The sequence below is a fragment of the Rosa rugosa genome, chromosome 2 (assembly GCF_958449725.1).
Source record: "Rosa rugosa chromosome 2, drRosRugo1.1, whole genome shotgun sequence".
NCBI lineage: Eukaryota > Viridiplantae > Streptophyta > Magnoliopsida > Rosales > Rosaceae > Rosa > Rosa rugosa.
This window is the reverse complement of record NC_084821.1, coordinates 11,899,458-11,916,092: the sequence shown is the minus strand read 5'-3', so window position 1 is coordinate 11,916,092 and position 16,635 is coordinate 11,899,458. Positions and strand designations below refer to the sequence as shown.

General features: G+C 41.3%; 1 protein-coding gene across 1 annotated transcript; it reads left to right on the top strand.

Annotated features, from left to right (window-relative positions):
- The first annotated feature begins 13,908 nt into the window (after positions 1-13,908).
- On the top strand, positions 13,909-16,349 carry LOC133733785 (pentatricopeptide repeat-containing protein At2g29760, chloroplastic-like). The gene has a single exon (XM_062161423.1). It carries the CDS (start codon positions 13,921-13,923, stop codon positions 16,135-16,137), a length of 2,217 nt encoding a protein of 738 aa, XP_062017407.1. The 5' UTR covers positions 13,909-13,920; the 3' UTR covers positions 16,138-16,349.
- Positions 16,350-16,635: the final 286 nt, after the last annotated feature.

Genomic DNA, 16,635 nt, shown 5'->3' with positions numbered 1-16,635 from the left:
AACGTGTGAGGTTGGAATTTAAAGTCACTTTTCAGTCTCATATCCACATCTCGACCGTTCAGTTTTTAGGTACTAGTGTATAGATCATCTCTACAAAGTTTCAGCCAAATTGATGATCTTTAAAGTATCTAACTCACTTAAACCAATGGACGAACTGAATCTGTCCACCTTAAACCGTACTAGCTTTAAGGCAGTTACTCCCTCCAATGGACGAAAGAAATCTCTCTCTCCCCCCCCCCCTCCCTCCACTCTTCATCGACGACGTTCTCACCGGGGACAGTGACGAGAGCCTCCAAATCTAGATCAAGCCTCTGCGCGACGTGTCGTAGATCGAGAAGTTGCACAGGTGCCTTCTTCTGCAACTGGACGACGACGAGCCGACGACAACTCAAACCCCGCAGTCGGTGACATCAACCTCTCCCTCCCAGGCGAAAGTTCACAAGTAAGCCCACCTGAGGCAATTTTCCGGTGAGATCGAGCACGTCTTCACGGCTTCACACTCTTAAAAGAACGTCGTCATTTTTTTTTGTTTTCTATTTGAGATCGAGCACGTCTTCACCGCTTCACACGTCGTCCTCTTTTTTTTTTTCTTTTGGGGTAAAATTGTGGCGACCCGGAGGCCGGATTACCACAGCGCCGCCTCTCCAAGGAACCCTACACCCGTGACACTTAGGGAGTAAGTACTTTGGGCCTATAATTCCTCAAAGAGACAAGGCCTTTAAGTTGGAGAACAAGAAATCTATAAGCCCAAAATTCTTAGGCTTGCATAGTGAGCTTGGCTCGTAACCACAAGGTTACAAACTAGGTAAGGAAGAGAAAAGGAAGGTGGTGTGGTGTTGAAATTAGAACCTACGTCATTTTTAGTTATTAGCCCAAGTTTGCATTAGGTTCATTGAATGGTAATTTGTGTGAGTCTTCTAGGTCTAGCCCACTAGGACCTAAGCTCAAGTGCAGGTTCTAACCTTAGGGTTCCACTTTGGTGGTAAGCAATCACATACATCATCAACCATACATATCTTTACAAAAATTTGACGGGATCAAACATGCCAAATAAAGAGAAAAATAAACTTTAAATAAAACAATTTTGTGGCCTCCAAAGATAATCCTCCGTACCCAAGCTTCGACAGCAACAGCCTGCAAAACAAACTAAATTAGGGGTTAGGCTCCTACATCCAGTCATTGCCCATGCCCGCCCCCATATCTAAGTTTGAAAACAAGAGTTATTCTTTGATAAAAAGGTAATAGATAAAACCGGTTTGTGTTCCCACGTGATCGTCACCACGTAAATATAAATCCACGGCAATTGATCTCCTTCCACAACTTCCATCATAACTGTCCATCTAGCCAATCACTTTCCGGAATTCAATTATCACAAGGCTAGAGACAAAGGGGATAATCAATAACAAGGGCATGGTGCACATTGCCCACCACCGGTGGCTCAGGATTTTCAATCCCCAAGGAGGAACAAACCATCTCCTTACATCCCCATCAATTGCCAACACATCAATCCAACCACGCAAACCATTTCAAGTGTAAAAACAGATAATTTCCAAAACATGCAAGAGGCCTCATATAAAACATAATATAAGCAAGAAAAGCATAGATAGAGTTAAAGGCATCCCTTACCTGGAACTCAGCTTTCTCTTGCAGCACTTGGCCTCAATGCAACCTTGTAGCAACCACCACTTCACAAGATCCTACCAAGATATCGAGCCTAGATCAAATAAGCGACATAAACAACGATAAACAAGGCTAGCAATTCATTCTCAATACTCTCCGAAGAAAACCCCTCCTTTAATCTAATTTACTAACTAATAACCAGACCATTTGGGTTCCAAGAAGGAGTTGGTTTTTCAGGAAAAAGTGGTAAGAACACCTTTAAAAGACAAGTTGTTGAAAGCAGAAAACAGAGTTTTAAAGGAGTTGTCAAGGGTCACGGAAAATTGTTCAAAATACTAAAGGTAAATTCTTGAGAAAAAATTTGAAAGAAGGATGGCTTGACAACCAACTCAGTAATATTGAAATGGTTATTGAATTTCAAGTGAAGCCATTCGAAGAGTAAAGATTTTAAAGGCTAAAGTAAAACAATGTGCAGATTCTTTCCAGAAATATCAGCTTCTGTATACATATTTCAAAATTCCATAACTAATTCTAGAGAAATGATTTTGAAGTGATTCAAATTCTGAAACGTTCATTTTTGTGTCTACTATCTTTCTCTAGGAGGAGCTAGTCTCAAATTCTCAGCGGTTTAGCTCCAGTTTTGAAATAAATGCAACTGGGTCAGATTGTACTGAAAACTGAAAAACTGCAGAAAGTTGTTCTCTTGTTCAAAGCTCTTTTGGTACCCAATAAGGCTAGTTAAGTAGACTCTAAGACACCTACAGAATGTATCTAAAGCTTCTAAAGACCTAAAATTTCAGTCATCCTCTAATACTATAAGGGGAGGTCTTGTAGCTCAATAATATGATGTTTGGACAACCGTAAAACGAATAAACCCTTGGACCAAGCACGATTTTAATGTTCAAGGTATAACCATGGTCTAGCGTAATTCCAACACATCAGAATGAATGAGAAAATCAAAGTTAAAGCAACAAGGTACCAACAACAATAGTGACAAGTTGTAATCTGCAAGGATTCGTAACAACAACCAAATCAAACATAGTGTTAAGGAAAGCATGATACTCACCAAAGACCAACCAAAAAAGGTGAGTTTTCTTGAGGGCTTCAACTGGAAAGAGAGCTGAGGGAGTTTGATTTGATCGAGGCCAGTTGTAGGCCAAGAAGTTTACTCGATCTCGGACATGCAGAGTGAAACAGAAAGTTCTCAATATGTAGAAAAGTTGTTTGAACGTATTGAGCCTAAAAATTGAGGAAAAATATAGGAACTTGATAGTTCAATGATCTTACCAACTATTGGTATCAGTCTCAAACAAGATGTGGGGGATTCGGGTAGAGAAAGAGAAGGAATTCAAGCAGAAATCCGGAGCAGGTTCGCTTCTGAATAGCTCACACTTCGATTGGTTTATAGGTATCAAAACGACTCCAATAGAGCTGAAATTTGGAAACTAGATAGAAGAGACAGAGGCGAACAACTTTGATGAAGAAAGCATTTTGATCGGAGGTCCCGAGCTAGGCGTTTCGGGGCGCGCAATCAGACTAATATGCACAGGAACTAGAGGAAGGGTGAGAAGAGAAGGGTGAATGACAATCTCTGGCTTGGATACTCCCTTTTGAAGGCCTGGGATAATTTTCTAGGAGAGGTTGCCCTTTGCATGGTGGCAACGTGGAAGGGAGGAGCTGAACGAGGTTCTCCTTTTTCTCTGCCTAATTTTGACGTGAACAAGAAAAGAAGAAGGCTGGGCTTTGTGTGTGAGGTAGAAGGCTCAACTTGGGGCAATAAAAGGGTTTGAATCAGCCAAGTCATGTGATAGGAAAAATAGGTTTTAAACTTAAAATAATAGGGAGATAAAAGTAGAATTGATAAATACAAGAAAACTCAAAATTAAAATGTTGACAAGACTAAATAAGAATTTGGCTTTACCAAACTTGTATTTAGATAGAAAAATGGTAAGGTAAGTTTTGTCGGAATTTTGCTCAAGTTTGAAAAATATATTGAGTAAATAAATAGTATTTTTGAAACACGGATGGATGATTGATGAGTAAGCGTAGGGTAAGGAGAACAGAAATTCCACCAATTTTTAAAAAACAAGATAGAATGAGAAAATCGTAAATGCACGCGCAAGTAGATTTCAAAATTATGCAAGGATGCTATCATGAGCTACAAGAACCTTATTGGATTAAGGGAGATGTTCAGGTCAAAGGTCAACTAACTTATTGGGCTAGGTTCACTAGCATACCCGTTTGTTGGGTGTCCAAAGTAAATTATGGACCCTAACCTTAAGCTATTTTTGGGCCTAAGGCCCAAGCCCAAACTATTTCGAAAAGTCTTTAGCCAAACAAAGGTCGTGAAAAATTATCCCGTCCAAAAGTGACGTTCGGAATTTCACGGGGTCTACAAAAATTGGGCAGAAGGCCTAGAAGGGAAGAAAAAAGAAAACAAAAATGTTTTATTGTCTCCTAATAAAACATTTATTGGGGGGCAACAAAACATTTTTCAACATTTATTGCCCCCAATAAAAGTTTTGAATTGATGTAATCTCCTTATCTTTTTCTTTAATTACAATTTTATTTGTCTAATTTTAGGGAGATTAGTTCCATTTCCCGCAGTTGATAGGTTTATTGGGGGGCAATAAATCTCTCTGGCGACCTATGAAATCTCCGACGACCTCCAGCGAGATTCATAAACTTTAATTACCCTCAATAATGTCTATTTGGGGGCATTAAAGGTCTATTGGGTGGCAATAAACCTCTTCGGCGACCTATGAGATCTCCAACGACCTCTTTGGGGACCTCCGGCTAGGTTTTCAGAGAAGTCCGATGGCCGGCCGTCGGTGACCGAATTCCCGTGACCGGTGACGGGAGTCCGGCGAGGTGACCGGAGTCAAGCGACCAGTGACCGGAGTCTAGCGACCGGTGACGGGACACCGGCGAAGTCTCCTATGGCTTCTCTCTCTTCCATTTTCTCTCTCCATCTCTCTATGTAACAAAGGGGTGAGGGCAAAATAGTCTTATAAAAAAAATTAATTAATTGGGTATTAGGCAAGACCTTATTAGAGTCTTTATGGGTAAGTAGAAAAAAAAAATAAGTGGGTGGTGTAAAGAGAAAAAAAATCTCTAATTAGGGTAAATGGTTAAAAACCTTTTTAATTATTACTTGTCATCAATTTACAAGCAAGTAATTAAGCATATAAACATTATCCAAGCAGAAAAGCTTTATGATTAGTGAATAATTAAGCCAACATAGCGTCCCTCTCCTTCCAATTTGCCTATAGCGGAATAACAAATAACTTCATTTCATCCACAGTCAACACATCCAAAGCAAATTCAAGTAAAGAAGAAAATGAATTAAACATAAGATCAAAAGTGATGTAAAATTTAATATGGAAGCGATTAAGGAAGGTGATGCAATTCACATGTACGCAAGTGCAACTCTAACGGTGAATGGAACATATTAACAGTATGTAGCCAATTAGTTGTTTCCTTTCTAAGGTTCGAGAATCCCAAACCCCGGTATTGCAAGGAACAGAGACTAGAAACCCAGTTTAAATCTGAAACCGTACCCATGGGTTCATATACAAAGATGTTGTAAGATCAAGATGGCATATACCCAGGGAAACGATTAGCATCCTTGTTATTCTATTCTTCTTCTTCTTCTTTTCTTTTCATCGTGTACAGTTGATTTTGATTTTTCAAATTTTGATTTTTCAAATTTTGATTTTCCAAATTTTGATTTTGTTTTTACGTTTAATAAAGAAAAGTTTAATCTAATTATAATTTTAGATTTGAAATATGTAATGTCATGTCATTTCCACATCACTTGGTGTTGTGTTTGTTAGGAATTCGACCTAGAATTCCTCTTGCGGAAGCAGACAAGTGCAAAACAATATAGATAAACGATCGAGAAAACAAACACGAACTTGTTAACGAGGTTCAGCAAAGAACTTTGCCTACGTCCCCGGGCTGCTTGGGTTTCACTATAGAAGAAGAATACACGAACAAGAATACAAGAATCTCTCACAAGAAGTTCTCACCAACTCTCAAGACCTCACTTGCTCTCTCTATTTAATGCTTCAAAGACTTAATCTTCTACTACAACATATGCCCCTATTTATGGATATCTAACCAAACCCTATAAGACATTGGAAACCTATTCCCAATAGACATAGAAACCATTACCAAGTAGGATTATGTAAGCAGGTAGGAAACAATCAAAACTCCTCTTTGATCAAGGATTAACAAATCCTTATCCTATGTGGAATTGGATCCACACACCCAACAGTGTTGACATCATTTAAACAACAAATCTGAACCATTAAATATTTTAAAATCTAATGGCTTACAAGATGTGTAAAGATTTGTGTAAAATATAGTGTCTCATGATCAGAACTCATATAAGGGGGGTTCTAGTTGGACCTCTAAATTTGCTATTTGGACCTCTCCTACTTATTGGACCTCTAATTCACTTTTTTAAATACTTAAATAGCTAAGTGCACCTCCTTAATTTTACCAAAATATCCTTGAACAATTAAATTTATTCTTTAACAATCTTTTGTTTGTTTAAGGAAAACTGAATTGGGAGATAATTGAATCGTACTTTCATTGATAATAGGGGCCTCTTCATATAGAGGATTACAAGCATAGAGATAGAGTTGTACATGGAAACATAATCGTACATTGATTGGATATCTCCTAAGATTCTCCAAGAATATCTCTAATATAAACCCTATTTCAACTAGAGCAAGTAACCTCGAGTTTGGGCCAGACACATATTCTGGATTTACTTGAACACTCCCCCTTGTGTCGCCCAAACGTGGTGCTCCTCTCGTTGCCTCATTAAAAACTTTGCCGAGTAACAAAAACCCTGTGGGACAAAAATAACATCGGTCGAAGGGGAAAAAGAGCACAACACACCCTTCACATTTCGAGACCATACATGTAGACATCTCCCCCTGATGACTACGGTCATGGGAGTTCGGATAACTTCCACAAACGATGCTACCAACATGTTTCTCGAAAGTAGAATTTAGGCAATGACTTAGTGAACAAGTCTGCCACATTGTCCTCATATCAAACCTTCACTTTGATCTTGAGGAGAGTCTGTTGTTGCTGATTATGCTTGGTGTTGTCGTTTTTGATGTAGCCTTTGCTTCATTTGTTCAAAGCAAGCAGCATTATCCTAAATGCTCGTAGTCTCATCTGTGGTAGACTTCAAACCACAATTGTTTCGAACATGCGTAATTATGGATCCAACCCATATACATTCCCGAACCACTTCGTGAAGAGCAATAATCTCTGCATTGTTCGAAAATATAGCGACTAGGGTCTGTTCTGTAGACCGCCAAGATATCACGGTCTTTACCCATGGTGAACACTTAACCAATTTGGGAATGACCTTTGTGTGGGTCAGAGAGATACCCAACATCAGCAAAACGTTCCAAAACACATGTCGTTTTGGGATGGGGATAGTGGACGCAGGCCAGTGTTGGCGGCGTTCCTGGTGTGTGATGGGTCTGAATTCATCGTCTCTCTGTAGGGATAGAACAAGCTCATATCAATCGTACATCTCAAGTACTGAAAGATATCTTTTACACCAATCTAATGACGTCGCGTTGGCACAAAGCTATATCTAGCCAACAAGTTCACAACACATGAGATGTCCGGTCTTGTGCATTGAGATAAGTACAATAATGCGCCTATTGTACTTAAGTAAGGCACTTCTGCCTCTAGCACATCTTTGTCATCATCCTTTGGATGAAGAGGATCCTTTTCAGGATCAAGACTACGGACGATCATGGGGGTGCTTGAAGGCTTTGATCCTGTCAAAATGCCTAAGCATCTATCGACACGATGCTCAAGTTCCAAACCGAGACATAATCGTGTTCTCCCAAAATCCTTCATCTCAAACTCAGATTTCAAGTGTTCAACGGTTTCCCTTAACTCTTTAAGGGCTTTTAATGAAGATCATGTCCAACATGAACCGCGATAGAATCTGAAACTTGTTATGAAAACGCGCGGGCATATCTCTTCCCAATCAAGTAGTCACTTTAGTGAGCGCTTCAATCTCTTTGTAAAACGCGCTCCGTGGTCTAAAGCTACTTGACTTGGGTAAATGAAGTTCACCATGAACCTTCATGTATATTCCGTATCTAGATCCCCATAGAGATACGTAGTGACCACATTCGTAAGCTGCATAATCAGTTATTAAAAACTACCAAACTGACAGGGTAGTGGAGTGCACTGACATCGATTACGAGAGAATATGTCTCATTGTAGTCGATTCCAGGGCGTTTTGTGAGAAGCCTTGCGCCATAAGGCGAGATTGCCATCTCTTTTTCTCATCACACTTTCTAACGAATACCTATTAGTCAACAGGTTTTATGTTAGGAGGTGTTGACATCATTGGCTCAGAAACCTTCCTCTTCGTTAGAGAATCCAACTTAACCTGGATCGCATCTTTCCATTTAGGCCAAATTTCTCTACGTTGGCATTCATTCATCAATGGAGCGTGGTTCGATATCATCGGACTCAACAAACTCATGTACAACGAAATGCGCAACTACATCATCAATTATGATAGAGTTTCTATCCCACGTCTCATGTACACTAGTGTAATTTTCAAAGAGCTCTATATTCTCAAGTTTAGATTCTGACGTTGAGGAGTCCCCCAACGATAACCATAACCCGGAAGATACTCATGAGACGGATTTTGAGTCTTAATGATCAAAGGATTGGAATGTGCCAAAGTATCATTCGAACCCACGGGCCTCCCAAGCATCCTAGCTAGGGCCATGGCCTATAAGGTGGCGTTACGTCCTCTCGTAGGGACGTCCTTCCTTGCAGGCATATATGCAGCAAATGTGTGTGATCTAGTCACTTTAATAGGGATCGAGATGAGACATAGTGGGGACAGGCCACGACAATTCCTGTCGTTCCTGCTGAATATTCGTGTTCTTATCTCCCCCTAATGATGAGAAGATTGTCTCATCAAAGTGACATCAGTAAATCTAGCTGTAAGGAGATGGCCTAGCAAGGGCATTAAGTGGCGGACGATTGTTGAAGTCTCAAATCCAACGTAGTTGCCCATTCGTCTGTAAGGACCCATCATAGAGCATTGTGGCGGCACAAATGGCACATAAATGGCACACTCAAAGATGAGTAAGTACGATACTTATACTTAGTCACTAGTTGTAACGCAGAGGTAGATTGAGTGGCGGTGGGTCGTAGACGAATTAGCATACTTACATGCGATATTGCATCACCCCAAGCGGATATAAGGAGATTGGTACGCATTACCAATGTCCGGACTACCATCGTAGACATTTTCGCGAGACCATTTGGGTGTGTTCATGGGAATGTGATGTCCAACATCAGCCCCAATGTAATAACCATCGAAAGTCTTCGATGTAAACTCTCTAGCATCGTCAAGTCCAATTGACAGAATAGGATGATCCGAGGAGTGAGCCAGTTGTCATATGATATTTGCTAGGAGTGTAGCATAAGCAGCATTACAAGTGGACAATGGCACAACACGTGACCAGCGTGTTTGCGTGTCAACCAACATCATGAGATATTTAAACGTCCGCAAGTTGGTTGAACTAGTCCACAGAATCCCCACGGATTCTATGTAAGAACATAATGAGTATTTTCATATCCTTTGCATAGGACGGTCTCAGTCCTAACTTCCCTAAGGAACGGGCTTTGTAAAACGAGCGAGAGGCCTTAGAATGAACAAATGAGGATTTTGGTTGGGGTTAAGCGTCTGAAACGTTATTTGAAGCAAAGTTAGTGATTGTAACATCACCTGGGGCGTCATCACCATGATGTACGCTATCCATGGCGTCATGGATAAGGAATATGCTAGCCCTAGGCTGGTGGTGGACGGCGGCAGCTCAGAAGACAGCGGCGGCGGTCACACTTAGTCCGGGAATCAACTTTTGATGCATGTTTCGTTTCGCTCGAAAGAAAGGATGTCCATGTAAAGTCTTTAGTAGACGGATTATCATATCAGGACTAGGATGACCTATCCTGTCGTGACATAGCCAATATGTGTCTAAATCCAAGTGATCTTCTCTAATAACTTTTATTGGATTAATAGCTCGAAAAGTGACTAGAGTCCACTAGAGAGACACATAAACTTCTCTAAGATGCGCCTTTGCTCGCAATCATTAGAGGCATTGCAAAGGAACTTATTTTCGTTCTCTACATGCTTTTTCGCATGGAATCTGTTGGCTATTCATTGGTGCGATTTGCCTTAGGAGCGTAGAGAGTTTCTGTGACAGTAATCAAGGTGCCATTTGGCAAGGGAGAACTTGGGCTATTCCATGTCCTTGAATCAATACTGATGGCCCAGCCATCGTAGTCACAAAGTCATATGCTCATGAAAAATGGAGTCATAATGAAAAGAACTCAAAATTTTATTCATAAGCCAACGGAGTTACATCATTGTCTCTTTGACCAAAGAAAATCTAATCCAAAATGCTAGCTAATGCAAAACAATGGTAGTCGTCTAACTTCTTTCGGTAATTCCAAAATAAATGTGACCAGGTGAGTAGAGAGATGTCGGTGGAGCAAGGCTCGCTTAAGTACCACTAATCTCAGAACCTTCCTAGACATCACACTTACTTTGGATGAGCCTACTTTGAAGAAAGACTAAACCATTGGCATTTACTATAAAGTATATGGCAATTGCCTATTACATCTCTTGGAAAAATAAAGACTTAAACAGAATTGGCGATCTATTGATCCCAGCCAGATTTGTAGTCTTCAACCCTTCACTCTAGATCATCTTCATGATCTTCTTGTTCCACATAGTGAGCTTCTCTTGCTTCACAATATGCTTTGTAGGCGGTGGCAATTTCTTGACGAGCTCTACAAATGTGTGCCCAATGACCGGATTCTCCACATCTAGAACATACATCTCTTTGCTCAGACTCCATTGATTGAGGTGCTTTGAAAGCGTCATTTAGATGGCTCTTAGTGTTGGTAGCGCCACCAACATGGTCAGAGGCGTTACCTCCCTCTCTCTTTCCACGTTGACCTCTTCGGTTCCGTGTTCGCCTATTTTGGCAGTTACCTTCCCAAGTAGAGCGATTATCTGGACCAGAACGTCCAGAAGTATCCCTAAGATTAGGGTTTCGCTCTTGGCACCCTCTCTTAGGGGCGCGACTATAATTGGATTCCGGAATATGCTCTGTTTCCACAGATCTCGAATTATAATTCTTCACAAAGACGTTGTCATGCTTTTCAGCGACATTCATAGCTCCAATGAGCTCATGAAACCTTGTGATCCGTCCTGCAGTAACATCGATTCGATAGTTCTTAGCAACCATCAATGTAGAGACGGGGAAGGTAGAGAGAGTCTTCTCAATCAACATCGCATTTATGATCTCTTTACCACAGAATTCCATTAAAGATTTAATGTGAAGTGCTTCCGAGTTGTAGTTAAGAACTGACTTGAAATCACAGAAGTGGAGGCTATGCCATCTCACTTCTAGGTCAGGAAGTAGGGAGTCACGAACGTTGCCAAATCTTTCTTCGAGTGAGACCCACAGCCTTCTAGGGTCTTCTTCATTCATACACTCGTACTAGAACGAATCATCCATATGATGAATCATTAGGATGATGGCTTTCGCCTTATTTGCCTCTAAGGCTGCTCTATTTGCTTCCAAAGCTTGAGCTTGCTGAACAGTTAGCACGTCCTGGCTAGGCTCAAGAATCGTATCCAGGATTCCATAGGCCTTGAGATGCAGGCGGACATCACGAACCCACCTGTGATATCCAGAGCCAGTTGTTCCCAATGGAGCAAAGTCCAATTTGTTCAGGTTACTCATCCTGAAAGAGAACAAGAAATTAGGGTTAGTTTGGAAGCGAAAAAGGATACCACGAAAACAATAAAAATTTCTGAGCGTAATCGCTTCCAAGAAATTAGGAATTTCTGAGCGTAATCGCTTCCAAAAAATTCAATTCCAAGAGGTATTGGATTAGATCAAAACAATGACGTAACTGGTCTATCCATAAATTCTCTACAAACTCTAAGCTTGGAGATCTCAACAAGCTCCAAGCTTGGAGTGAGCACGAACCCCATAGTTCGGCTTAATTAGGTCTCCCTTATGATGAAGAAAGGGCGGTAGAAGAAGGGAGTTTGCAAGTCCCCGAGAAAAAGAAGAGAAATTGAATTAAAAAACTCTAAAAAAAAGGGAACTTTTAGAAGAAAAAAATACCTCGAAATAGGTCGCCCGAAAATTTGACCTGAAAAAAGTGCCCGGAAAAGTCGCCGGAAAGTTGACCGAAAATGGTCAGCCGGCGTTGACCTATGCTGACGTGGCGCTGGGATCCGGTTGCTGACGTGGCAGTGGGTCCTTGTGCTGACGTGGCAGCGGCGGTGGGTCAGTGGGCCGAGTTGACTCTGGGCTTCTGGCCTTGTTCCTTTCTCCTTCTGGGCTAGGCCTTCCTTTCTTCTTCTGGGCTGGGCCTTCCTTTCTTCTCTCTGGGCTGGGCCTTCCTTTCTTCTCTCTTTCTTCTTCTTTTCTGTCGGTTCAAAGTGCAGCCTGAACTTTTGGCCAGTTCGGAGATTAAATGGCCGGTTCCAGGAAAAGTTTTTCCGGTTCCCGGATTATGGGATTGAGACGCTGCTTTTGGAAAAATTTGGTAGTAATTGGAGGTCTGGAAGGTGGTGAACCGGTGGAATATTTGCTGCGGGTGGTTGGGAACTTCCAATGGCCGGTTCAATAGGTTTCCGGTCGGTTCTTGGGGTGGCGCCACCGGTTCTGGACTCCTGGTATTGAGGGCTTCAATATATGCTGCGGTGGTTGCTAGGATTTGAAGGCTACGATTTTAGGGTTTCAGGGTTAGTGTTTCGTGCTAATAACGTGTTTAAGGAAAACTGAATTGGGAGAGAATTGAATAGTACTTTCATTGATAATAAGGGCCTCTTTATATAGAGGATTACAAGCATAGAGATAGAGTTGTACATGGAAACATAATCGTACATTAAACATACTTTGAAAGTAAAAAGGAAAACGTCGTTAGTTTGTCGTGGGAGGTAAGAAGAGTTTTTTTTTTTCTTTTCTCTTTCTCTCTGTATCCTTATATATCTTTTTATATGAGTTGACAAAGTCCAATAACTATTGAAAAATGATGGAGGTCCATATACCAAATTTGGAGGTCCAACTAGAACCACCCCTCATATAATTGCATAGAGTAGAGTTAGCTAACTTAAGTAAAACTACTCAACAACTAAGATCATGATACAGTTTATTTCAACTGATGCATAAATTAAGCTTAGTCTAGTCAGAATTACTTAATTGAAAGAAAACAGATTATTTGATTGAAATCAAATAATAGTCCCCCTTATTTTCTTACACAAAAATATATTAAATAAAAAAAATTACATGTCTCGAAGAACTACGAGAGTCTACTCCTTTTATTTTTCTTTTCCAAGTTGTGAAAAAAAAAAATATTAAAACTCAAGCCATACGAGCTTGCGATGGGAAGTGGATTTGCTATCCTCAAAAATTATGTCCCGTGAATGATATACCGCCACATGTTTTCCCACTAAAAGAGACTTCACACCGTTAAAAACTATTTTTTTCCTTACAAGAAAAATTACAAAATGGTAAACCCTGCATGTTGCAGTAGGGCTGGGCACGGGCCGGGTCTGACTTAATTTTTAGTGGGCCCGGACTCGGAAACACTAACCAACAAGTTGTCTTTATACAATAAAACACTGCTCTGAAACACTAATAGAGATAAACTAGTGAAAACTGAAAGTAAATCCTCAGCCTCCTCAAAATAATTACTAAATATCAACAATAGAATTGTCACGATCTTGAGATTTGTAGACCAAATCATTAAAATTTGCAATATGGGTATTTAAGAAATCGGCAAATCAACCAAAAATAGACTCGTACGAGCCTAAAGCACACTGCTCGCCAAGGCTCGCAATTGTGATACTCACAGCATGATTGTACTAAGACTCTTTGTAGAATGTAGTAATGATCAATCTATTTGAAACAAAATAGAGATAATAACAAGCTTGAGGAAAATTTCAATCAAGATATCTCCTGAGTCCCAAATTCAACCCCGTGGAGAAACCAAAACCCAACAAAAGGCTCCTGTTTTGAGCCCAAATGCAGCCCAAAAAACTTGCCAGATTAGATCTTCATGCACACGCTGCACCTAAATTACCGACACCACATAAAGTTCATTTCATCAATCTTGGGCCTGGGCCTGAGCCTGAGCCTTATCACAAGCCGTTTTAAGTAGAAGAATGGGTTTAGTATCAACGTGACCGCAGGAGACATGGCAACTGTAGGCACCCCAGTTATCTCTCTCCCACGTCATCCCACCACTCCCTCCCCAACCGTCAATAACGACCTTCGCTTCCCAACCCAACCGCTTCTCCCACTGATAGACCAATGCACCACCATCAACCAGCTCAAGCAAGTCCATGCCCAAATGCTCAAAACAGCCCTATTCTTCGACCCTTATTCCGCTAGTAAGCTCATCACAGCTGCTGCTCTCTCCTCCTTCTCGAGCCTCGACTATGCACGCCAAGTGTTCGACGAAATTCCTGACCCAAATCTGTTCACTTGGAACGCCCTCATTCGCGCGTACGCCTCCAGCCCCGACCCAGTTGAAAGCATTCTCGTATTTCTGCAGATGCTTGACGAGTGTGACGAGTGCCCCAATAAGTTCACTTTCCCTTTTCTGCTCAAGGCGGCGTCGGAGCTCCGGGCTTCCAAGGTTGGGAGAGGTTTTCATGCCATGGTGATAAAAGCCGAGCTGGGTTCGGATGTTTACATTGTTAATTCGCTCATTCACTTTTATGGGTCGTGCGGGGATTTGGATTTGGCGCGTTTGGTGTTTTTGAAGACTTATAAGAAGGATGTTGTTACTTGGAATTCTGTTATCACGGCTTTCGCTCAGGGGAACTGTCCCGAGGTGGCGTTGGAGTTGTTTAAGGAAATGGAGGCGGAGAATATGAAGCCGAATGATGTCACCATGGTTAGTGTCTTGTCAGCTTGCGCAAAGAAGGCGGATTTGGAGTTTGGAAGGTGGGTTTGTTTGAATGTTGAAAGGCATGGAGTTGAAGAGAACTTGACTTTGAATAATGCTATGCTGGATATGTATGTGAAATGCGGGAGTGTTGAAGATGCGGAGAGATTGTTTGGTAGGATGCCGGAGAAGGACGTTGTGTCGTGGACTACTATGCTTGATGGGTATGCTCGGATGGGGAAATATGATGAGGCTAGGCGTGTTTTTGCTGCCATGCCTAGTCAGGATATTGCTGCGTGGAATGTGCTCATTTCGTCTTATGAACAGAATGGTAGGCCGAAAGAGGCTTTAGCTGTCTTCCATGAGTTGCAGAAGAACAAGGGTCCCAAGCCTGATGAGGTTACTCTAGTTAGTACTCTGGCAGCGTGTGCTCAATTGGGAGCGATTGATCTTGGCGGCTGGATACATGTTTACGTAAAGAAGCAGGGAATGAAGTTGAATTGTCACCTCACAACCTCGCTTATCGACATGTATGCAAAATGCGGAAATCTAGAGAAGGCACTTGAGGTTTTTAATTCGGTGGAGATAAGAGACGTATTTGTCTGGAGCGCCATGATTGCTGCTTTGGCAATGCATGGTCAGGGGAGGGATGCATTGCACTTTTTCTCAAAAATGCTAGAAGCTGAGGTGAAGCCAAATGCTGTGACATTTACTAACATATTATGCGCATGTAGCCACGCAGGATTGGTGGATGAGGGAAGAATATTTTTCTATCAAATGGAGCGAGTTTATGGAGTTGTGCCTGGAATAAAGCACTATGCGTGCATGGTTGACATTCTTGGTCGTTCAGGTAATCTGGAGGAAGCTGCAGAACTGATAGAGAAAATGCCAATTTCTCCCACTCCTTCTGTATGGGGGGCTCTGCTTGGGGCATGTACGCGCCATGGGAATGTTGCACTTGCTGAAAAGGCTTGTAGCCATTTGCTCGACTTGGATCCCAGAAATCATGGAGCCTATGTACTCTTATCAAATATATATGCCAAAACAGGGAAATGGGAAGCAGTTTCTGGGTTAAGGAAGCTCATGCGAGATTCTGGAATAAAGAAAGAACCTGGCTGTAGCTCAATCGAAATCAACGGTAGTGTTCATGAGTTTCTAGTTGGTGATAATTCTCATCCTTTAGCCAAAGATATCTACTCAAAGTTGGATGAGATAGCTGGGAGATTGAAGTCAATCGGATATGTGCCAAACAAGTCACACCTACTGCAATTTGTTGAGGAAGAGGACATGAAGGAACAGGCCCTAATTCTCCATAGTGAGAAACTAGCGATTGCCTTTGGACTTATTAGCTCCAAGCCATCTCAACCAATTCGCGTTGTGAAGAATCTTCGTGTTTGTGGAGACTGCCACTCAGTTGCTAAGCTTATATCTAAGCTTTATAATAGGGAGATTTTTCTGAGAGATCGATATCGGTTTCATCATTTTAGAGAGGGGCATTGCTCATGTAATGATTACTGGTGAAAATGGAAAGCTTTTGCTGCTCGCTCCTACAAAAACATTAGATAAATGTTCATCTTTTGTATACACATGTTCTGTTATGATGTGGAATCTGTTGAGTCGAACTTGCCGAGAATGGAAGATAACTAGTTAACCTTCGTTTATTTTCTCAACGAATGTTTATTTGGAATATTGCTGAAATTTTTATCTTCTATTATTATCTGTTTTTCTTTTTCTTTTTCCATGTTCCCTATAGTTCAAAGTAGGGCTGGGCGTCCGGACCCGAAAAACCGAGGACCCGACCTGAACCGAGGAAAAAAGACCGATTCGGTTTGGTTTTAATATAGAAATTTTCAGTTCGGTCTAAAGTCCGACCCGAATGCATTTGATCGGTTCGGTCTTGGGCTTCAAATTTTCAGGGACTGAAAGCCCGAACCAACCTGTATCTTGTATCAATTGCCACCTGTCAGTCCATGATTGTGTGATATAATAATATGTTAAATATTATAAAAATAATAATAA

Coding starts and splice junctions, on each gene's coding strand:
- LOC133733785 (XM_062161423.1), top strand. CDS start 13,921: ATGGCAACTGTAGGCACCCCAGTTATCTCTCTCCCACGTCATCCCACC.